The sequence below is a fragment of the Hemiscyllium ocellatum genome, chromosome 13 (genome assembly GCF_020745735.1).
Source record: "Hemiscyllium ocellatum isolate sHemOce1 chromosome 13, sHemOce1.pat.X.cur, whole genome shotgun sequence".
Taxonomy (NCBI): Eukaryota; Metazoa; Chordata; class Chondrichthyes; order Orectolobiformes; family Hemiscylliidae; genus Hemiscyllium; species Hemiscyllium ocellatum.
The window spans coordinates 73,261,386-73,285,756 of NC_083413.1; the positions used below are offsets into that span (position 1 = coordinate 73,261,386).

Below are 24,371 nucleotides of genomic sequence, written 5' to 3' on the forward strand. Positions count from 1 at the left end.
TAAGAGGAGGGGTGTGAGCAGGGGGTAGAAAGGTTACTTAAAAATAAAAACAGGGATTTGAAGCTGACAAGCAGATAATGACAAAGTTATGCTATTCAGGTACACAGCTATGAACCCTCACTCACCTCCTGCAGAATCTTCAGCAGTTCCTCACGAATCTTCAGATGTGGCAGACTCTTGTCAGGTAATGGAGTGAGCCATTCCTTGATAGCAGACATGACTCCACTGTCAATAAATGTTTCCTTTAAATCCTGTCTGCAGAAGTGCATTACCAAGAGGAAACAGAAATAAGCCACTTAATTGCAATATTCCTCAAAGATTTCTATTCAAGGAGATGTATTATGACAGATTCTTGTCAATATGAAGATTACTAAATCTATTTCAGGTGTTCTGATGACCTAAGTAATTGTTTGAGTGTTTTCTTTCGCACATGTGACATTAAACCTGTTACTGTTTTAACAATTCACATAAAACAGTTAGCTTTTTTAGTCACACGCCATCTTGGATATTGTTGCCTTTTTGATCTTATTTTTCCATAGCCTAATAAGTGCCAGTATTTAAAATAATAGGAAAATAGTCACTGTCTGGAATTCCTTCACATTGCAGCAGCAACCAATAGTCTTGGGGTAAGGCCTACCTTCAGCTCTGCATAGCAACCAAAGTTGGGCAATAAGTCCATCTCATCAGCATCATGCACATAGATTGTGTTTTGCACCAAAATCTCAAGTTAGAATGTGTGCACACAAAATATAGATTGTTGCAGTACTTGAGAGGCATCTAAAAGGTCTTGCTAAAAAAAAATCTGCAGGTTGGGTTTTACAATCTTTCATTATTACCAAAAATTATTTGCTTAGATGTTATTATTTCACATTGGAATGCAGGTGTTAGAGAGCTTGTCTCTATGTAAGATAACCAGCAGTGCACATAGCATTAGGACTGAAAATATTAATTCCAATCTGCAATGATTGGAACCATTTATACTTTGAATTATTTTGTCAGACAGCCTCAACATCTTGCATTAGTAAATAATCCACTAATGAAAAGTCACTAAAACAAAAACTGAAATTACAGGAAAAACTCAGCAAGTCTGGCAGCATCTGTGGAGAGAAAGCACGGTGGCACAGTGGTTAGCACTGCTGCCTCACAGCGCCAGAGACCCGGGTTCAATTCCCGCCTCAGGTGACTGTGTGTGTGGAGTTTACACATTCTCGCCGTGTCTGCATGGGTTTCCTCCGGGTGTTCCGGTTTCCTCCCACAATCCAAAAACGTGCAGGTCAGGTGAATTGCCATGCTAAATAGCTCGTAGTGTTAGGTGAAGGGGTAAATGTAGGGGAATGGGTCTGGGTGGGTTGCGCTTCGGCGGGTCGGTTGGGCTTGTTGGGCCGAAGGGCCTGTTTCCACACTGTAAGTAATCTAAACTAATCTAATCTAATGTTGCGAGTCCAGTGACCTTTCTGGTAAGACTGATTGTGGCTAGGAAAAGGCAGCATTTATGCTGATGAAGGGGGTGCAGGGATAAGGAGTGAGTGGATAGGTGGAGACTGAGCCTGGAGAGAAACAAAGAAAGTTAGGCAGACAAAGGAATGGATCATAAGCTGCTATTTCCACAAACTCCAATGGGACATCACCACTCTCTTCCCAGCATTTTGCAGGGGTTGTTTCCTGCAGGACACTCAGGTCTATTCCTCCTCCATGCCACCTACTATGTAATTGTAGAAGGTGCAACATCTTCCCATTTACCTCTCCTATCCTCACTATCTTAAGGCGCCAGAAACATACCTGCACTTCACTCAATCTAGTCTACTGTATTCATGCTCACAACATGGTCTCCTCTACACTTGGAATGCAAATCTTGGTGAGCACTTTGATAGGCACCTATAATCTGTCCATAAAAGTGACCCGGAGCTTCTAGTTGTCAACCACTTCAACATAGCACTCTTTCCCTGGCCAACATTTTTGTCTTGGGCTGGCTGCAGTGCTGCAGCGAAATTCAACACAAGCTGGAAGAACAGCATTTTATTTCCTGCTTGTGGACTGTGCAGCCTTCATGACTCAATATCGAATTCAATAATTTTAGAACCTGAACACCACCTTCCATATTCATTACTCATGCCCAGCCCCTAGGAACAAAGGCTGCTTTCAGAATAGCAACCTGTTTCCACATTTTCATCTTTCCTAGCTTACTAACACCCATGTCTTTTCTGCCTAACTTTATTTTGCTCTCTCGCAGTGGATGGTAGAAATATGAAACATGCTGCCTGAGAGTGTGGAGGAAGCAAGTACTCTCACAAAATCTGCATGGGCACTTAGAATAGTGAGCCATTGCCGGCTATGGACCAAGCGCAGGTAAATGGTATTCGTGCAATTCAGTGTTTGGCCAGCATGTACATGATGCGCCAAAGACCATGCTTCTGTGCCATACGACTCTGGACTCCGTCTCCAAATATCTGCTCACTCCTTTTCCCCACTTCCATCATCAGCATACTACTTTTTCCTATCTATGACCAGTTGTGAAGAGGAGTGACTAGACTCGAAACATTGGCTCCGCCTTCTCTCCACAGATGCTGCCAGAGCTGCTGAGCTTCTCTGACAATTTCTGCTTTTGTTTCAGATCTTCAGCATCTGCTTTGCTTTATTGAAAGTTACTGGTTTCAAGTTGTCATCTTGTAAGACTACTTTCTGCTTGAAGCGCTAGCTCTTGATCGTGCTGATCTTCATGGACTACAGAGGCCTTCTGATCTCCAAACCAAGTGACCTTTTCAGATGTGCGAGGTCAGTGAACTTATGTGGTCAATTCAACTGCACAGGATATCAAAGCCGAAGATCGATATTCCTTACGTATGGTACAATTCTGTTAGCAATGGATGTCCTACTCACAGGATTATAAATGGAAACTTAGCTCTATATGATACTAAACACTAAAGCAGGAGTAGGAGTAAATCATGCCTTACTTTTTCAAATGCATCACAACGGTGGGGAGAAGCGTAAGCTTCTTCAAGGCGGGCTTCTTCTGTCCATTGAGCTGTCTGTCTTCCTGCAGAAAGTAAATTATCAAAAGGTACTTAATACTAATGAGTCGATTTTCTACTGACATCACCAAGACACCCAGAAGATGGAGGCTGTCAAAACCAAAACTAGGTGTCCATCCACATTAAATAAATACATATTTTCTGGGTAACTTGACCCCTCACTTAAGGCATCTCTCCTTTTCAATCAACTATTCGCACATTCTTTCCACCCTGTTATACATTCATATACTCTGATCTTCTCCTCATGCTATTTCTTCAGTGTGTATTCTCTTGCTTTTCTGACCCTTTCTCCTTCTGTATGCTTTTTATTATCCTTGCATTCTGTCACTCTTTCAGATGAAATCTTACCCCAGCTTTATTTAACCTATCGCGCTAATTGCGCTTTCTTCGTTAAATTTTGAATGCCTTTGAAAGAGTTTCCCACATCCCTGAAAATTTTAACAATGAATCAAGCATCTGAATGACTCCCACTTAAACCATCTACTCAGTCATGCATTGAATTACCCAGTTCATTTCTCTCTAAAAGGTCAAGTACATGGCAGAAATTATTTTGACATTATTATCACTAATTCCTACCAAGTGATGACCTAGTGAGTGGCATTATCATTAGACTTTTAATTCAAAGACCTCAGGAGTGTTCTGGGTTTGAATCTCATCTAACACGCAGAATGGGAGAATGATGAACTGATTGGCTCGATATTGTAAAAAAATTGTGTTTGGCCAAAATAGCTCAGTTGGGAGAATGTTAGACTGAAGATCTAAAGGTCCTGGCTCAATCACTGGTTTAAAGGCCTTTTGTTTTGCAGTAATTGTGTCTCCACCTCTGGACCAGGAAGCTTGGGTGAGTCCCACCTGCTCCAGAGGTACGTAATCACAACAGGTCAATTGCAAACCACACACAAAAAAAAGACCACGTGAGTCTGTCAGAAAATCCCCTTCAAATTCAGCTGGGAAATTTTAGGCACTCCCGGCTAAAAGCACTATTACAGCTTGTCAAATGTTGCAGGTATTAAGATCCCCTGGTGGAAAAGAATCCCTAAACAATAACAAATGGAGAATTCCAATAAACAGAAAATAGAATACACTCCAAACATGGCAGGTGGGTCTCTAGGTTTCAGCACAACTCAAGTTGATGGTAAAAGCAGAGGCAATAGCTTGAGCCAAACTTTGGGTTCTTCCATTATAGTGCACAAGTACAGACCAGTTTTTAAAGACCTATGGAAAAAGGACGGATGATGCAATTGTGACTGAGAAGTAAGCAATAAGATTTCTGCATGGCTATTGGATTAGAACCATTGCTTTATTTGTGTCATTACTAAGTAAACACAATTAAATTTGAAGTTTTAAATTATACAAACTTGCCAATTTAATAAAAAGTGGGATAATAACAGACTTCAGAAGGATATCAAGGGACTGGTGAAGTAAGCAGCCATTTTCCAGAAGCAATTTAATGCAGAAAGAATGAAATGATGCTTGTTAAGTGGAAAAATATGAAGATGCAGAATAGTTTACATATTAGTTTTGTGAGAGATGTAGAAGAGCAGAGGGACTTGTGCATTCACAACTCTTTGCAGGTGGCAAGGCAAATTGAGATGATTAAAAAAGCATAGGGACTATTTGGTTTTATAAATTATGCGATCGACTATCATGCACACACATGAGTTACTACTTAAGCCTCAGCTACAGTATTGTGCACAATTCTGGATAACATATTTCAGGAATGGTGTCAGAGGCAGTTTACTTGAATAATACAGGAATGAGAGAGTTCAATTACATGAAGAAAATTGAGAAGCAAAAGTAGGTGAACAGCAGGTTGAATAAAGATGTTCAAAGTTATGAGGAACTCTGAGAAAGTAAGTTGGAAGTAACTGATTCCTCTTGAAATTAAGTTGATAATCAGAGACCTTAGATTTAAAATCTGTAAAAGAACTAGACAGAAAGTAAGGAAAAGTACATTCAAATGGACAATTATGATCTAGAATTCACGACTTAAAAAGTCGAAGAAAATGCCATATAAATTGTTAACGATATCTGGATATATATTTGAAGGGGACTAATTTGCAAGCTTATAGGGAAAAGATGAAACATGGGACCAAACTGCAAATTCTGTGAAAGAACATGCACAGAAATATTTACTGAAGGACCCTCTTTTGTGCTGTAAGATTCTACAATTTTAAGTGTGTTAGGTGCCTCCAATTTATAGGTTTCACTGCATGTTCATCTGTTGACTTAACTATTCCCAGTCCCAATTCCTTTACTTCCCTTTACTCAGCCAAAACCTTCAGAGTAGAATTATTGTCAGATCACAGTCAGTGCCCAACCATTTTGGACTTACCTCCACTGTTTTGCCTCATTACTGCAGCGTCAGGCTGAATGCGCTTCCCAAAATCCCTTTGACTGACACCCAAAGTCTCTGTGGTCCCACTCTCAGTAAAGTCTGAAGAAGCACTGTTGTTACTCACCTCTGCAGCTTCATTCATTTTGGTGATCATGGCGCTAACTACATCATCTGCATCACTAATGAAAGTGCCGCCATCCCGATTTCGCCGTCGCTTCCGATTTTGATCTTTCTTCTTCTGCAGCATCATCTCAAAATCAGACACAAAATCAGAGCTGCAATAGATAGAAACTCATGAATATGCTCAGGATTTTATTCCAGTCAGTGCTGGGAAAACAAAGTGACATTCCTACATTTGTCAACTTTTATTTTGAAGACATACATGACTGGTCTAGTAATACACAAAGGGGCCTAAATCCTTCCTGACTGTGTCGACCTTCTCAAGACAGTGGACTGCAATACTACTGCTTTACATCATATTTCCATGATAAAATGATTAAGCCATTGAAGCTGTGGCTCTTTCTCAGGCAAGGCATAGTCATTGCTGCATGTGCAATAGTGCAAATTACAGACTGGGCTTCTCCATTGAAGTTACTGTCAATTCACCACTTTCTGAAGGGCTGTGCTCTGAACTCCCCCTGGGATTTCTGAAGCTAAGTTTCATTTCTGGGACACCTTCTACCAGCAGAAAGATTTAAAAATAAAAAAAAGATAACTTGAAAATGCTAGAACACTAATGCTCCTTCACACAGGGCTCCAGAATTACAGCCCAGCATCCACAGCACGAGATGCAGATCATATTTATGCTGTACTAATTTAATTTTTACTTACTCTCGTCCTTTCCCTCGAACTTCATTGTCAGAGTCAGACTCTTCAGCAACCATTTTCTTTCTCTCTGTCTCAAGAGCAGCCTTTTCACCATCAAGGTCCTCTTGGTTAAAGCCCTAAGGAAAGAAGATATTGTTTAGGGATACAGACCACACTCTGACAGCACAGCCTGAAAGACAATAGCTGGAAAGAGCATGCTTTAATCAAAGTACCCTTCCAATAAATGCATTTTACACTAAAGGCCTTGTACAGCCAAGAGAGTTACTGCGAGGCATTATGAAGTTTATAGAGCAGTGAAGTTATCACTTTGCAGTCCTCTGGCAATAGGTTGAAAGCTGCCAAGGATAAAGATAGAATTCATAACCTGGCTCTTGAAAATCCATTAGAGAAATCCGTTGTAGTACACTGCAACATGCACAGTCACTAAACCAACATCTGATTTTCTCAGAACTGCAAGTCTCATTAGTTGGATACTGAATAAAATATTTGGCGGCAGATAGAAAGAAAACTACTGGAAGCGAAAAAAAGGAATGAAGTACACTTCAGCACAAAGTAAGGCAGGATAGTCCGAGGGGTTCAGTTTTTGGATTATTTTGATTTGTTTTAATTGCTGATAGTTCACTTACCCATAGAATGGTTTATGCTTAATTTCATAATATTTACATAATGATAATATCAAAACTCCCTGGTCAATGCTTTATTGCTGAGTAAAAGCTCCCTCTACACCACCCAGTAGGCATTTCCAAGTCAGATAAAGCATGGGCTACATTCAGTAAAGTTATCTTTACGCGGTTTCATTAAACATCTCCATGTAGGGTTTACAACATAACATTTCATTTAGCCCACTGTACTGATGCTAAACTTACAAAAGGAGCCAGTAAATGGTTTCATTATATTTATTTTTTCATCTTTATGACATAGGTCACAAGACCTGTCAAATCCGGTGCCAAGATTTAGTTACAAGGCTTTCTTGTGTAAAAACCATTTGGATGGCACTTTAACAATTGCCTTCTGGAATTCCAGAACACAACATCTACCAGTTCTCCAGGATTAATCCTGCATTTTATAACCTCAAAGAATGCTGGCAAAGTTGTCAAAAATGATTTCCTTTCCAAAAACAATATTGACAGTGTTTGCTTATGTTAAAGCTTTTCTGAAAAAGCGGTCCTGCTATTTCTTCCTTAATAACGGACTCTAGCAGTTTCCCTGTGACAGATGTCAGGCTAACTGGTCAATAGTTTCTTGTTTTCTATCTCCTTCCCTTCCTGAACAGAGGTGTCACATTAGCAGGTTCCAATCTCCAAAACCCTTTCGGAATCCAGGGAGTTCCAGAAAATTTAGATCAATAATGCCTCCACTGTCTTTGCAGCTACTTCCTTTAAAATCCTTGGATACAGGCCTTAAGTCTCACTAGTGTATCAAATGCTTTGTCCCACGTGGTGGAGACTGTTTCAAGATGTGCCCTCCAATTAGCACCTTCAGTTTCTATTTCCTTTGGGATGTTTGTAGTGCCCTCCACCTTAATGACTCTTGCAAATTGTTGGCTTAATTGTCTACCATTTCCCTATTCCCTTTATTAATTCGTCCAGTTGCACCCTCCATGAATCTAATACTGACTTTAGCGATTCGCTTTATATTTATCCAAAGCAGCTTATAAAGTTCCTGTATTTGTTGCTAATTTACTTTCATTATCAATTTTCTTCCTCTTTATTAGCTTTTTAGTAATCCACTGCTAGTTTCTAAAAAAAACCCCACCATCTTTCTGGCCCACCATTAATTTTCACCACTTTGTATGTGTTAATTTTTACCTAATAATCTTCACAACTACCTATGTTAAGCAGAGGTGGTTCATCCTCCTCATTAATTCCTTTTTGACCAGAATAATTTGTTGCTGAGCATTATCAAATATACGCTTTAATATATGCCATTGTTCATCCACTGACTTTACCTTTAGTCTATTTTCCCAGCCTGTTTTAGCCAATTCTTTCTTCGTTCTTCTGTAATCGACCCTATTTAAGTTTGAGACCCAAGTGGCTCACCCTCAAACTGAAATTCAAATCCTATGTTATGATCACTATTTCTGCAAGGATCCTTAACGTCGAGATCATTTATTAATCATACCTTATTACTCATTACTAGATCCAAAATAGCCGGATCCATTAGGTTCTTCAATGTATTGCTCTAAGAAATAATGTTTTGATTTAAATAATCATCCAAATGTCTCTGGAATGCCTAAATTTACTTTGCCTCCATCTTAGTTCCAGGCAGCACAATGCAAATTTTAACCACTTACGAATATAAAAGTCTTTTCTCATATTTGCTTCTTTTGCAAAGCACTTTAAAACTAGGCCACGTAGTTCTCAATCTGTTCATGAGCAGGAACAGTTTCTCCCTAAATACTCTGTCCTGAACTCTCATGACTTTGAAAACTACTATCAAATCTCCTTGGAGCCTTTTCATCTCCCAGGACAACAACCGTAAATTATCCTCATACTGAAGTGTCTCATTCCTGCAACCATTCCCACAAATCCACTCTGCACTTTTTCCAGTGCATTCCAATACTTCGCAAAGTGTGGCATCCTTACCTGTACACAATATTCCAGTTGAAATCCAGTCAATGTCCTCTAAAACTTTATCAGAACCTCCCTGTTCTTGTACTCTGTACCCGTTTTGATGAAACCTAGAAAACTGATGCTTTATAATCAGCTCTCTCTATTTGTTCTGCTGAGCTTCATGACTTATGTACATGCCTTCTAATCTGCAATCACTACTTCTCTCCTCAACAAAATCAATGCTTAACCCTTTTATCTTTGCAATCTACTTTCCATTCCAAAATACCAAACAAGTTGCAAACTCTGAAATGCATGCTCATCTTTCCTTGAATTTCCTGTTTGAATCTTTCCAACAGCTTTCCACACTTCACAGAAACAAAACAGTTTTTTTAGATTAGATTAGATTACTTACAGTGTGGAAACAGGCCCTTCGGCCCAACAAGTCCACACCGACCCGCCGAAGCGTAACCCACCCATACCCCTACATTTACCCCTTGCCTAATACTACAGACAATTTAGCATGGCCAATTCACCTGACCCGCACATCTTTGGAATGTGGGAGGAAACCGGAGCACCCGGAGGAAACCCACGCAGACACGGGGAGAATGTGCAAACTCCACACAGTCAGTCGCCTGAGGCGGGAATTGAACCCGGATCTCTGGCGCTGTGAGGCAGCAGTGCTAACCACTGTGCCACCGTGCCGCCCAAACTTTTTATTAAAAGTTGACTGTGTGTCCATGGCAAAGGTAAACCATCTCACTTCATGCTTAACTGTCTGCAGTTCCTCTTCCAGCTATTCTCCAGACCAAACTGTATGGTTCCATTTTGATCCATTCAACTGTAACTAATGAATCACATGTAATGGTTTCTTTTCCCTCAAAAGCTTAATTACCCACATTATCCCACAAAATCTATACAGCATTCTCAGAGCTTTTTTAATCCCAAGACTGGATTATTTCAATCCAATACTGGGTGGGTTTCCATGTTTTACTCTCAGTAACATAGATTATTCAAATTTCTTCTGCCTGCAGCTTTACTTGCATACATCATATGGCTTGCACGTTCTGGCATCACACAAATCAGTTCTGTAATTTTTACATTACATCAGTGCCTCCACTTTAATACTACTTAATTGGCTTCAAAGTTCTTTGGAATACTCTGAGGTTGTGAAAGGCACCATATAAATTCAAATCTTTCCTTTCTTTTACTGAACAAAATGAATAAACCGAGATTGTGCACAAATACGTTTGCCACTGTTTCAGAAGTCACAAGCATGGCACTCAGTCATGTAAGCATCCATCAGGGAGTACAGGACAGGGTATAATATTGTTTGGATTAACCCGATAATACAGGACCTTTTTACCTTAGTAAACACCTCAATTATTTTGGCATCAAATCTATAATCTCAATTCTCTCTGGCTTCACTTTTAACCAATTATAAAATGGTATAAAATACTGGAACCTTGGCAAATGCAGCAGGAATAAACCAGTTACCAAGTCTGTTAGCACTACTCTGAAGCAGTTACTTGCAGCTTCCCAAAGGCAGGCAAATACTCAGTCCTTGCCTCCAAATCCCAGCTTTACACAGGTATGATTCCAAGTGTACTAGCTGAAGCTGGGGAATTGCAGAATGGGGATAATGACAAGGTCAGCACGTACATGGAAACTATTGTCATATTTAACTCAGGCTGTAAAGGAACAAAGACTCACTTACTGGAATGGTATTTGGTGTTTAAATCTAGATTTGACACTTTACTGCAAAACTGAGATGGTTTTTGTAAGGTTTGTGAAGGTTTGTAGCTCAGGTTGAGGTTTAGGGTGTAGGTTTGCTCGCTGAGCTGTAGGTTTGATATCCAGACGTTTCATTACCTGGCTAGGTAACATCATCAGTGGCGACCTCCAAGTGAAGCAAAGCTGTTGTCTCCTGCTTTCTATTTATATCTTTCTCCTGGATGGGGTTTGTGGTGATGACATTTCCTGTTCATTTTCTGAGGGGTTGATAGGTGGCATCTAGATCTATGTGTTTGTTTATGGCGTTGTGGTTGGAGTGCCAGGCCTCTCGGAATTCTCTGGCATGTCTTTGCTCAGCCTGTCCCAGGATAGATGTGTTGTCCCAGTCGAAATGGTGGTTTTTCTCACCCATGTGTTGAGGGAGAGAGGGTCGTGTCTTTTTGTGGCTAGCTGGTTTTCGTGTATCCTGGTGGCTAACTTTCTTCCTGTTTGTCCTACGTAGTGTTTGTAGCAGTCCTTGCATGGAATTTTGTAGATGACGTTGGTTTTGTCCATGGGTTGTATTGGGTCTTTTAAGTTTGTTAGTTTTTGTTTCAGAGTGTTAGTGGGTTTGTGTGCTACTAGGATTCCGAGGGGTCTCAGTAGTCTGGCTGTCATTTCTGAAACTTCTTTGATATATGGTTCTACATCATTACAAAAGGTGCTGTCTTTCTGTCAAGACTTGAACCTCATAGATTCTCCTAATATACTAGCAATTATCTGTTCCTCAATCAACTCCACTAAAACATGTTACTAGATGTTAGGTTATTCCTGACCCTTTTCTGTTGTGAGTGCTTACTCTGTACAAACGTCATGACCACAGTTTAATAGATAGGGTTGAGATTATAGATTCACTGGCTCAGAATATAAAGATGCCAAAACAATTGAGAAGTTTATTCAAGTATAAAGGGTTCTGGGATTCACAGATTTAAAAGGCCAGGTTTTTTTTTCTGAGTTGTAAGGATCCAATGGAACTGAATTAAGTCTCATTTAGACAGACATGAAGGTGGTTGGATCCTGAGATAATAGTAACTAATAATAGGAAAAGGACTCAATACAAAACAATGACAGGTTGAAAGCATGACCACCAATGCCTCCCAATTTCACAGTAGGCCCTAAATTCCTGACAAACTATGCCAGCAGTGCCTAATCATGGACACTGCACAGGCATTCAGCTACCAGTACTGTCCAAGTTCCCTGCTGTCCTTCGTCAAGGGCAAATTGTGCAGCAATACCTGGCTGCTGGAACTGGCAAAAGAATACAACAACCTAACCACTAGTATCTGGAAGATGTTTAATCTTCCTGATGTAAATTAGGGGCAATTTGGGTTACAAGGACAGACAATATATCAGATTGAAAATATCATAAAAAACTATGGAGCTGATAACTTTGCAAATAAAAGAATGACAGGATTAATTTGTATAGGAAGTCTTCCTAAAGCCTTTTGCCTATCAACTTTCTAAGTTTTCACATTCAGAACAACAATAACTTTATTGAAGAACCAAACAAACATTTTTTGGGAGGGCTGATTATTCCAACAGCAAGTTTTTGCTTGCAAGAATAAATCAGGTGAATCACAGTATAGAAATCAACTATACGTACTGTAAACTCTTCCCCTTCATCATCCGATTCACCAAAAATGTCAGCTATCAAGTTTCCAACACCAGTCCTGTTTAGAGGAAGCAGAGGAAAAGGTTACCAGGTTACTCAGACATTAGTCCCACCAAAAGGAAGTGCTATCTATATTGAGGGACATTTCTCACAGACCATCTCCAATGCTTCTCAATGAGCTGTCAGATCACTGCACATTTGGAAGCTATTCGCCACTGAAAGTAATTACTGGAGTATGGATGCCATGGAATTAAGCTGCACAGGAGAATCTAGAACAGCTGATATGGCCATATATTTGCACCACTGGATGGAAACATTTTAATGCCTGCACATATCAAATTATACATTATACAGGAAAATCAGAACCAAGAATTTAGGAAAGACAGACGCAGGACAACAGATTGGCTGTCCATCATACTGCCACCAGAAACAAAGATCCATAAAGTGATCTTGGTAACAGCTTCACTCAGCATTTTCATTCCCTTGAACCATATGGTTTCAAGCCTTTCACCCCAGTAGAAGCACAGAATCTAAGCTGATAGCTCTCACTCCGTACTTATTGAATTTAGCTGCTGCTTTTGGATGAAATTTTAAACTGACGCATGGTATGACATCTCAAGCAAACATTAAATATCTTATGGCACAATTTGAAGAGGGATAAATCCTGGTGAATCTGTCACCATTTATCCATTTACCAGAGATTAACTGATGATCTGCAGATGTCTCAGGAACTGTGTTGTGTGTCTAAATTGGTTGTCCACAAAACAATGACTGCATTACAGAATAATCTATTTCTGAATGTTATAAAAACCGACGTTCATTATTTTTAGGTAGGTTTCCGCTTCCATATTAATACTCAAGCAAATAATAGTGTTGGAAACATTGCAAAAAGTAATTTTGAGTCAATAATATATGCTGTGGAAATGCAGGAACATTGAACCTACTCGAGCAGTACATAAAGCAACAACCAAGTGAACAGCATTACTGACTGACACCAACAGATTTACTTTCGTTCATCTTCAATCAACTTGTAGTAATTGAACTTACAGTTCATGTAGATGAAGCCAATCTCAAACAGCATTTTACAATTCAGTAAAAACTTAAAATCTGTGGAAATATGTATGGGATCACCAGCTATAACTTTGAAGTACTTCTGAGATATCCCGAGTACCTAAATAATACTATTTAAATACAAAATTATTTATATTACTCAAACACTTATTCAGTCATCTTGTAAATGTTTCCACATTAAATATGATTATCTTCCTGTCCATTTCATTGCTTAGAAATTAGATCCAGCTAGGTTTCTTTTACAGGTGTACAATGGACGTCTGAAAGTTCGTATAGGGCAGCACATGCGTACTCATCCACAATGAAAGTGCACCATTCAGGCTTGGATTCGTCTGTTGGTATCAGGAATATTGAGCATGAAACTTCAATTAGGCCCTTTGCATTTGCCAATCACGTTTAGTCCATCTAGTTTGCATCCCCATAATTTATTTCTTTGCTCTTTTTGACTTCAGCCCATCTGTCCAGATTTCTTGTGTTTGTTTCAACTGTCCCTCATTTTTTGGGCCACTTCTGAGTTTATATCATCCAGTTCTAAATCATCTATGGGCACTGTGAACAATACTGACTGTATCATTGGCCTGTAAATTGGCCTATGAGTGAGTTTGTCAGTATGACTCAATTCACAATTATCCTTAGCTTTCTCTGGTTTAGTTCATTTCCAACTTGTCTGAGCACTTGCCTCCACTTTAACACCTCCCAATCTTGGGGCTTAATCACAGTATGATATCAAATGGTTTGAAGACCTCTATTTTAGCAGCAAGTTGCATCATTTTCAGAAAGAACTCCAGTAAATTTGTTGCTCAAAGTTCCCTGCCCATAAATTACAGAACCACAAACAATTACATTACAGAAACAACCTATTTGGCCCATTAATTTATCACCAGTATTTATCTGCATGAACCACCTAGACTGATCTCATTCTGTGAGCTTTTCCACACTTTTTCATTTTCCTTTTCTTTTAGATACTGATTCATACGTAATAACAATCAAATTTTTGCTCTCTATTCCAACAGTCCATTGCAAATGACTACACCTTAGGCTTTCCTCTATAATCAAAGCAATTTAGTCCTCTTTTGTCTAACGCACAGTGAAGGGATCTAACTTTCATGACTAGTACATCTGCATAAAGAACATATCAAATGCTCATAACTCTAATTTACCATTATTAGTGAGTTAACTTTCCCATCTGGTGATACTTGACCAGTCCCACAAATAGAGCAAGCAATATTTTAAGTAGCATTTTATTAAGCTAACAAATTTACCTAATGCCTAGACATAAACTAATTAAAATTTTAAAAATGCTGAATAAAAACATAATTTCGAGAAGACCAGCCAAATGTTTGCGAAAATTTAACAGATCAGAGACAAGTACACTTCCTCTGGACAAATACAGTTTAATTGTGCACTTCTGGTTAAGGTAGGAATATTCATCATATGGTCTTTGACCATAATTCAACTGCCATAAATAACTGAGCAGCCAACAATGAGGAATAGAGCAACTAACATTTCAAAGTTCAGCAATGGACAGGTTACTGACTAATGAAAGCTAAACTACAGTGAATGAAAGCCAAGAATTGTGATCAGAAATAGAAAAGAAGTGAAGCAATGAAAACTAGAGGAACATCTAAAAGACGGAATTAAAAATCTGCAAATGACAGCAAGGTATAACATATTTCTTCAAGGCAGAAGTCCAAAAAATGTTCTTGGAATGCAGAAATCAACAAACATAGCTACCGACATCAAGCCCAACTGGACAGATATACAGTATAGAGCCAAAAAACATGATTAGAGGTACAAGATAATTGCAAAAGAAATGATCTGCCAGCTTTCCTGTTTGGATGAGGGCTTGGTTTCAAAAATGCACAGTAAAAGAACTAACTTGCAATACTAACAGATAGCTAAGGAGTGAGCTACACTTCCAAATCTATGTAATGGTTAAGATGGCTTATAAATAGAATAACAGGCACCTAGAAGTTTGTCACAGCTAATTGGTATTTAGCGAAAATTGGAACTATAAAAGATCTGCACCGCATGCCCAAAGCAGAGGGTTTCAAATCATGCAATACTTCCGTTTAGAGGTCAATAGTTTTCTTCAATTAAAAAATGCTATAAATTGAACACTCAAATGTGATTCTTTTCCTTGCTGTTTGGTTCTAACAGAATAAAATTAGCACATCATAGTGAGATACTAAGCGTAGAAGAGTGGAAATTTTGGAGTGCATGTCCATAAGATCCTTGAACATAGCAAGGTTGAGAAAGTGGTTAACAGACCACATTGGACATTTTTCTTTGTTAGCTGAGGAAGAAAGTACGGAGGACAGGGGTCACTAAGACAAGTATTCCATGTAGCTCTGGTTACTACATTTCAGAAAATATATGTTTGCGCCCAGGTACTATGTAAAGATGCTGCCAAGAATGGGGAATTCCAGCTTTGGTGAAAAATTGAATAGGCTGGGGCTGTTTGGAATAGAAGAGATACAAAATTATGAGGAACCTTAATTGAGTGGATAGGAAGAACTTATTTCCTTGAGCAAAGAAAGGTGACAGATTTCAATTACCTTGTATTGGAGAAATTGAGGAGAAATCTTTCTGTGTGGGAAGTTAAGGGTGTGGAGAACACAATCTGAAATGGTGGCAGTGGTAGGATCACTGGTCACAGTTAAATAAGCGCTGTAGGATCACAGATTAAGAGCTTGAAGTGGGACCAATTGGACATTATTTGTTTTGGCTAGCACAGACATGAACCAAATGTTCTCCTTCTAAGTTGTAACCTTTTTACTTTACTAAATTTCTCAAATACCCAGTGCCAGGTCTGTAATAACTCAGGAAATTAGCCCAGATTATAAAGTGACAGCTCTACTACCATACCCTGGTGGCATACAGGGATTGATCTGTAACGTGATGATGCTTATCACCACTTCAGCCTAGTGTTATATAGTCTATGTTCTGGAGGACTGAAGACAGAATTGCACTGCTGGGTATTCTCTATCATTTAACTGAACATATTATGAAACTTCCATTTGTCCACTTGGTTTTAATGAGATTATGAAATAACTGGGGTGAATCAGCAGGGAAATGTAGCCTTGAATCTACAATACTCAGATCATTGTCTTTAGAAGCATTTTTCACTTACTCATCCTCAGAGTCGCTGTCACTGCCAAAGAGACCAGATTCAGCTTTTTGAGAGGGTTCCTTATTCTCCTCATCTTCCTCACTGTCAGTTAAAACGCCATTAGATTCTCGTTTTTCTGGTTCTGCATCACTGTCAGAATCTTCGCCAGCAGAAAGAATATGCTTTTTCTTAGCAGGGGCATCACTGCCCGAGTTGGAGTCCTCATCCTCTGATACAACACGTTTTTTCTTAAGTATAGTGTCGCTCTCTGAATCGTCATCATTGGAGAAGGTCTGATTTTTCCTAATATTTGTGTTATTATCAGAATCCTCAGCATCAGAAACAATCTGCTTTTTTGCACGGGTGTTGGAGTCACTGTCTGAGTCATCAACATCAGAGACTACTCGTTTGGTTCTCGACACATCGGCATCATCGTCCGATTCATCGTCTGAAACAATGCGCTTTGCTATAGCAACGTCAGGTTCATTGTCTGAATCTTCGCCACCCGAGGTAGCTCGTTTTCTCTTTAAATCACTAGCATCGCTGTCCGATTCCTCCCCACCCGAAACACCGAGCTTTTTCTTAGTGGGAGAAAAGTCACTGTCTGAGTCCTCACTGTCTGACATCAAGCGACTTTTCTTAGCTGCTGCGACAAAGAAAGGGAACACATTTAACCTGTGTGCTGAATCAGGTTCATTGATTGCAGGATATGGAAATAACACAATCACATAACTGCTCCCACTACTATTCTAAAAATACAGCATCTCAAGAATGGAAGGGCAGCTTATTCACCCTCAGATGTAGATATCACTGGTTCCAATTGCACCTTCTGATACAAACTAAAAATGAAAGTTGGATGCCAATTAGTATCACTTTCAGGAATAATGATTTCTCAGCTGAAAACTGGCACATCTGAACAGGGCAATGAACACAGATCAAAGCAAGGGTTTGGATGAATCCAGTGGACAATGTATTCATTAGCAGAGATCTCCATTTGAAAGGCAAATATTTTTGGGACAATGGGAGCCAGCCTATAATTCCTGCATTACCAACCTTGCATCACACAAACTCATTGAAGCTAATTTGATTCACTGTTGAATACTCACATTTATTCTGTTCTTCTTTTTCATCTTCACTATCAGACAGAACTGGTTTCTTCCTCTTCACTGAAATAGAGTACCTAGGTGTTAGGAACTTCACAAAAGGACATTAAATGTCATTCATGAAATCTGACAGTATAGAAGGAGACCATCCATCAGTCCATCATGTCTATGGATATTCTCTGAAAGATGCATCCACACAGACCCTCCCCCAATATCTTATTCCCATATCAATTCTTTCAGCTGAAGCTTCAATGATGCCTATGTAATTAGAGACATAACTTGGTCAGCAGCTGCCTAGATCCATCAGTTGTTCACTGGTGGTTTGTGCTTGGTTAGTGAATCTTGACTGGGGAGATAGTTGGCCATTGCAATCAGTCTGAGAGGGGATGAAAAAGTTCTGCAAGGTTTCTCAATCCACATCTCCATTCTGTGATCTTTGCTGGAAATTATAAATCAAGCAATAACAGAATTATATCCTGCAAAAATGGCTTCTCAATATGATTGTCATAAGTTCTGGAGGGCAGAAAATGTCTGAGATACCTGAAGGATAACGGATCTTTGATTTTATCATGGTTTTTAACATTGTTGAATGTTTACTAAGAGCTATTCCCCATTGTAATCTTAAATATTTATTCCCCCAGCATTCATCACAGATACAAAACCACAGTGGGCTCATCAACTACTCACGAATAGTTCCTTGATGCTGAAAACTGAGTCATTTAATTATTAAAACATGGCCACTGTTAATTCGATAGAGGTGTAAGTTTAAATCTGAACTTGGCAATCAAACAAGTTTAAAATAAAACAATTTCTAATGTCAAGTAAAAAGCCAAAGAACTGAGGATGCTGGAAATCAGAAACAAAAACATAAACAGAATTGTTGGAATAGCACAGGTCTGATAGCATCTGTGGAGAGAAAACAGAATTAATGTTTGGGGTCCAGTGACCCTTCTTCTGAGCTGTTGAGTTGTTCTAGTAATTTCTGTAGTGATGTAAAGTCCCTGGCAGGTTTTACTCACTAACTGTGGATTTTAGTGTCAATAAGTATCACACTGATTGTTGCATTCATAATTGCACTAATATTGTGAGTTTGAACAAGGCCAATCAATGTCAATGTCATCAACCTGAGATGTTAACTTTGATTCTCTAGCCACAGATCCTGCCTGATCTATTGAGCCATTCAGCCTTTTCTGGTATCATTTCAGATTTCCATCATCCACAGCATTTCACCTTTATAATTGGTTAGAATATGAAATGGACATATGGAACAGGACTGACCTGGTCAAGAGAGTTGGATTAGTGTGCAGAGGAAACTGCATTGGGGAACACATGAAAGTAACCGTGGAATGTGATATTCATTTGACACTTGAACCAGAACACATGGAATACAGAAGTCATTTTCTAATCCTCTTTATTTCTAAGAACTCTTGAAAGCAGGCAGATTTCCTTTAAATCAGTACATACCAGTTTCCTCCGCTTCTTCCTCATCCTGCTCATCATCGCTGTTAGATGCCCTGTGAGGCGCAGGGCCATCATCATCACTGACTCCTCGGCTCTCATTATGCTCCGGTGATACTCTCACATCCTTTTCACTGTCCGTGTCATTCATTCTTTCGTGGCTCCCTTCTAACTCTCCACCACTGTCTTCGTTTATGGAGTGATTCTCCTTATCACTACCTGCTTCATCATCTGATTGCTCAATGCTGTGAGCTTTCTTGGGTTCTTCTCCCTCTGAATCACTGCTAACATGGTTGTCCTCCCTGCTTTGTGGCCGGCTGAGGCGGTCAACGTCTTCCGCGTCACTCTGATCTTCTTTATGGCTTTCATCCTGAGACAGAAGCAATATGAAAAGTTTCAGAGACTGAGCTTTGAAAATTTACTTTTTTTTTCAAAACAAACTTCTTTTAAACAGTGAAGTTATATCCAGTAAGAGAAATTGAGAAACAAAACCATAAGTCAGTAAAGGTGAATAATAAAGAATAGCTTGAAAATTAGTAGAAGTATTTGAATGATGGGAACGTAGTGAAGAATGATTCACATTTAGGGATGAAATTCCAGATATTTGGACTGAAGTGATTAAATTCTATCAGTGACCATGTGATACAACCTGGGTTAAAAAACATTACAAATACAGGAATTACAAGTGGAAATGGCAAAACATTGGGCAGGCTGCAGAGGTAGCCACAATGAGATGGAAAATAACATAAGGATAAATCTTCTTTATGCCTCAATATTATATCAGCTGGAGCCTTGTCCAGAATGTCATCAAGATATCTTTACCTTCCAACGTAAGTGATTGTTTTCATGCCGGCACATATAGTTTGCCATTTCAACCTCCTAGGTTGCAGGACTTAACACGAGCTGAAGTTAATAGCTGTAGTTTCAGGAACAAAGTAAATGCATTCCAGGTTCTAGGTGAACAGCAATGTCCACAAAAATGTGCCTTTTAAACAACAAAATATCTCAAATACTTCAACAGGGTAGAATTAGGCAAAAAACAGAGAGAGATTCAGAAATAGGGGTATTTGGAAGGTTGAACAAAAGTTTAGCATGGGAGGAAAAGGACGGAGAAGGCCTTCGGGAGAAACTTTCAGAGTATGGCACCTGGGCAGCTGAAGGTGAAACAGCCAGTTGTAGGTTGAAACTGGGTAGGACAGGGATAAACAGCAGTCCCAGAATCAGTGAACAAAAACTGGTCATGGACAGAAAGGGAGTTGACTATGATGTTTTAAAATTTTGGATGAGAATCTTAAATTAGCAGTATTGTGGCCCACAAACCAAAGTAGGTCAACAAGCAGAACAGAAACAAAAACTTGGTCTAGGATCAGATATAGGCAGCTTTTTATTGGAAAACTCCTGAGCTTACAGACAATGGAGTAGTACACAGATTGAGGTAAGATTATGGAGGTGAAAATAGGTGACCCTTGTGATGAAGGAGGGTTAGGTTGAAATCTCAGCTCAAAATTGTGCAGAAAACAATTCATGAACACCTTGTTACTAAAAGGTAAATGCAGGGAAATGAAACCGAGGCTATTGTTGCTGTCCAGTAGAATCCACGATGGTTGCATTCTGCTGCAACCCCACCTTACAGAAAAATCAAGCTTTAAAAACAGCACTTAAAGTATTGGAAAGGTAACTGCATTACAGTCAACATGTTCAAAACTTCATGCTTTAGAAACAGTGTCCCCAATTTGGCAATCGCATTATAGCGAATTTGCGTTAACAAAACTGGCACGGTGGCACAGTGGTCAGCACTGCTGCCTCACAGCACCAGAGACCCGGGTTCAATTCCCGCCTCAGGCGATTGACTGTGTGGAGTTTGCACATTCTCCCTGTGTCTGCGTGGGTTTCCTCTGGGTTCTCCGGTTTCCTCCCACTCCAAAGATGTGCAGGCCATGGTGAATTGGCCATGCTAAATTGCCCGTAGTGTTAGGTGAAGGGGTAAATGTAGGGTGGGTTGCACTTCGGCGGGTCAGTGTGGACTTGTTTAGTCAAATAGCCTGTTTCCACACTGTAAGTAATCTAATCTAATCTAAAACACTTGTTATAGCTGAAGGATTTGTAGTTCATTATGTCTAGAGAACAGAGACACACAAGTCCAACCATATTTCATGACATATATAAAATCATGTGTTTTGGACACATTGAAGTCTATAGCTATTCGGCTTGACTGGCTGACTACAGGGTCAATTCTATGGAAGGAGGACCAAGATGATAAATGAGTCACTTACCTCAGAGTGATGATCCACACTGCTGGCTTCAGATGCAGCACGATGTTCAGTCAAGTCTTCCTGATCATCTGAGTCTGAATTATGTTCATCCTGTACCGGCGTTGCTCCACCATCATCTATTTGAAGTAAATCAACACTCAGTGCCATGTCACTACTGCAAATGCATGCCACCATCACAGTATTTTGGCAGGTGACTACACACAAAAATATATTTTGCTGGTTGTGATGTAATTTAAAATATCTTAATCTAAAAGTTTGTTTGTTCTTTTACTACATTCTATTAGACTTACAAAGGGTAAATTAGAGCTTTAGAATGGAAAGGAATTACAGCTTCTGAAAATAAAGAGTGATAGCTTTTGGCTGTTTTAGTTTGAAGTCGACAGGAAGGAGAGAGAAAAACAAGATGTTTAACGGAAGAAGGCAAGTTGGTTATTTAAAATAGAATTTCAATTATAGTTAGCTGTTCTGCAATCCAGAAAATTCCAAAACCCAGAAATGTACGCTCCTTAAGCACACTGGACTGGGATTGAAGAGATTTACTACATATATTAATAAGGTCACAAGTCCATAAGATATAGCAGCAGAATTAGGCTATTTGGCCCATCGAGTCTGCTCTGCCATTTGATCATGGCTTATATGCTCCTCACTTCCCTACTTCTCTCTATATCCCTTCGACACATTTCCAATTAAAAATCTGTCTAACTCCTCCGCAAATTTACTCACTATCTCAGCATCCACCACACGTTGGGGTAGCTTATTCCACAGATTCACAACCCTTTGGAAGAAGCAGTTTCTCTTTAACTCTGTTTTAAATTTGTTACCCTTATTCTAAGATTATAACCCCTCATCCTAGAATGCCCCACAAGAGGAAGCATCCAGTCCATGTCTATTTTATCCATATCTTTTTCATATTGAATATCTCAATTTGATCTCCCCTCATTCTTCTAGATTCCAGATAGCATAAGTCTAAACTGTTCAATCTCTCTTCATACGACAAACCCCTCATCTTGGGATCAATATTCATGGCTTGGCTGAAAATACTGAGCAATTGTAGACAAATTTCCTGAGGTACAAAGATGAGGAATGAAAGCTCTGAGGAAGACACAAAAAGTCTTCAAAAGACATGTGGCTAAGTTAACTGAAGCGAGTAAAGTTTGGCAGTTGGAGCATGATGTGGAAAATGTGAGGTTACCCACTTTGGCAGGAAAAATACAGAAGTACTTAAATGGAAAAAGACATCACAATATTGGAGGGCAGGGGAATCACGGTGTCTTCATGCATGCATCACAACAAGTTAGCATGCAGAAACAACAAATGAGGAGGAAAGCAAATAGAATGTTGGCCTTTACTGCAAGGGTTTGGAAAACATAAAAGTCTTGATACAACGTCAAGAGCAGGCTCATAAGACACACCTGCAGTTACCTGAAGGAGCAGCACTCCAAAAACTAGTACTTCCAAATAAACCTGTTGGTCTATAACCTGGTGTTGTGTGATTTTTAACTTTGTCCACCTCAGTCCAACACTGGCACCTCCACATCACAATTATATAGGGCATTGCTGAGACCACACTGGAAGTAATGCATACTGTTTCAATTTCATCATAGGAGAGCTATACTTATTACTGGCAATTCAGAGTAACTTGATATCCAGGACATTTGTGATGATTTAAGTGCATATATTGAGGTAAATGGATGTGATTTAAATACCATTACAAAGATGTGCTTACAAGGTGGAAGATATTGAGAACTAAATGTCAAAACGTTATTCTGCATTTAGGAGGGATAGACAAGAAGAAAGTAGGTGGGGTAGCATTCCTAATATTGGGATGACATTATAGATTAGAAAGAAAAGATTTTCAATTGGCAGATCAAAATGTAGAATTAGTTTGAGTGGATCTCCAAAACAGTAAAGGGAAACAAACATTGGTTAGAGATTTTTGCAGCACACCAAAGTGTAGTAGAAACGTTCGACATGCTACAAATCATAAAATGAGAGGTGCATGTTTTTGAATTAATTTGATTTGTTATTGTCACGTGTACTGAGATACAATGAAAATAAATTGTTTTGTATGCAATCCAGACAAATATGGGTCATGCAGTAATTATGAGCAACTTGTATGTTGACTGGATTAACCAAGTCAGCACCACATGCTGTGTAGGATGAATTTCTGAAGTGTCTATGAGTTGGCTTTCTATAATAGCAAGTTGAGGAGCCAACTAGAAATTGGGCTACCTTGAATGAGGTGTAATGTAATGAAAAAAAGTGAATTAATAACTGCTGTAAAGGAGCCTTTGAGAAATAGTAATCATATGATGTCAGAATTTTACAAAGTTGAATACAATGCAGTTCATTTTGAAACTCGGATCTGAAATTTGAGCAAAAAAAGCAAAAGGGCAATTTAAGTATGGTCAGTTGGGAAAATCCACAAAAAGATTTAATGATTACATACTTGCGATTGCCTGTTTTAAGAAATACTATAAGTATACTACAACAGATAAACATTTCTATAAGACACAAACACTCAAAAGAGTGAGGTAACTTAACTATGGTCAATGAAACAAGTTAACGATTGCATTGCGTCAGAAGAAGTGGCTTATAAGAATGCCAGAAACAGTGGCAAGTCTAAGCATTGGGAGCAATGTAGGACTCAACAAAAAGGGCCAAGAAGCTGATAAGGGAAGGAGAAAGACAATATGAATGCAAGTTAGTGAGAAACATTAAGAGGGATTATAAAAACCTTTATTGTTTGGGCAAAGATAATTGTGGGGCAAGTTAAACAATACTGGAAACCAAGGGAAATGGCAGAGAAACTAAAACAGTTACTCTGCACTTGTCTTTATGGAATAAGGTAGAGAATATCTCCCAGAAATATTGGGTAACCAAGGAACTTCCGTAACTGAAGGATTATAGGAATTAATATTAGTAAGAGGTAGCACATCTCTTGGACCAGATTAGCTTAACCTCAGTATTGAACTATGTAGCAATAAAGACAGCGAATGCATTGTGATTATTTTGTTTGATTCTACAGATTCTGGAAAGGTTCCTGCTGTCTAGAAGGTAGCTAACGTAACCTCACAATTTAAGAAAAGAGGAAGAGGAAGAACAGCGATTGAAAGACTTGGCTTGGCATACACAGTAGGAAAAATGCTAGAATCCATTATAAAGGTGTGACAACTGAACATGTCTAAATGAATGGCAATGTTAGGCACTGTTGAGGTGGGTTAC

The 24,371-nt window shown here is 39.1% G+C and overlaps 1 protein-coding gene across 3 annotated transcripts in view; it reads right to left on the minus strand.

The window, feature by feature from the left end:
• Nucleotides 1-24,371, minus strand: part of LOC132821937 (protein IWS1 homolog) — a 55,894-nt gene that overhangs the window by 19,850 nt on the left and 11,673 nt on the right. For 2 of the 3 annotated variants that reach the window (XM_060834930.1, XM_060834928.1), the window contains exons 2-10: nucleotides 21,147-21,262; nucleotides 18,880-19,243; nucleotides 17,419-17,478; nucleotides 16,334-16,958; nucleotides 12,121-12,187; nucleotides 6,199-6,311; nucleotides 5,492-5,642; nucleotides 2,952-3,034; nucleotides 126-255 (exon numbers count right to left, since the gene is read on the minus strand). In XM_060834930.1, coding sequence (XP_060690913.1) covers nucleotides 126-255; nucleotides 2,952-3,034; nucleotides 5,492-5,642; nucleotides 6,199-6,311; nucleotides 12,121-12,187; nucleotides 16,334-16,958; nucleotides 17,419-17,478; nucleotides 18,880-19,243; nucleotides 21,147-21,262 — 1,709 coding nt within the window. The remainder of the gene's footprint in view (nucleotides 1-125; nucleotides 256-2,951; nucleotides 3,035-5,491; nucleotides 5,643-6,198; nucleotides 6,312-12,120; nucleotides 12,188-16,333; nucleotides 16,959-17,418; nucleotides 17,479-18,879; nucleotides 19,244-21,146; nucleotides 21,263-24,371) is intronic. The other variant, XM_060834929.1, reaches the window with a different exon arrangement.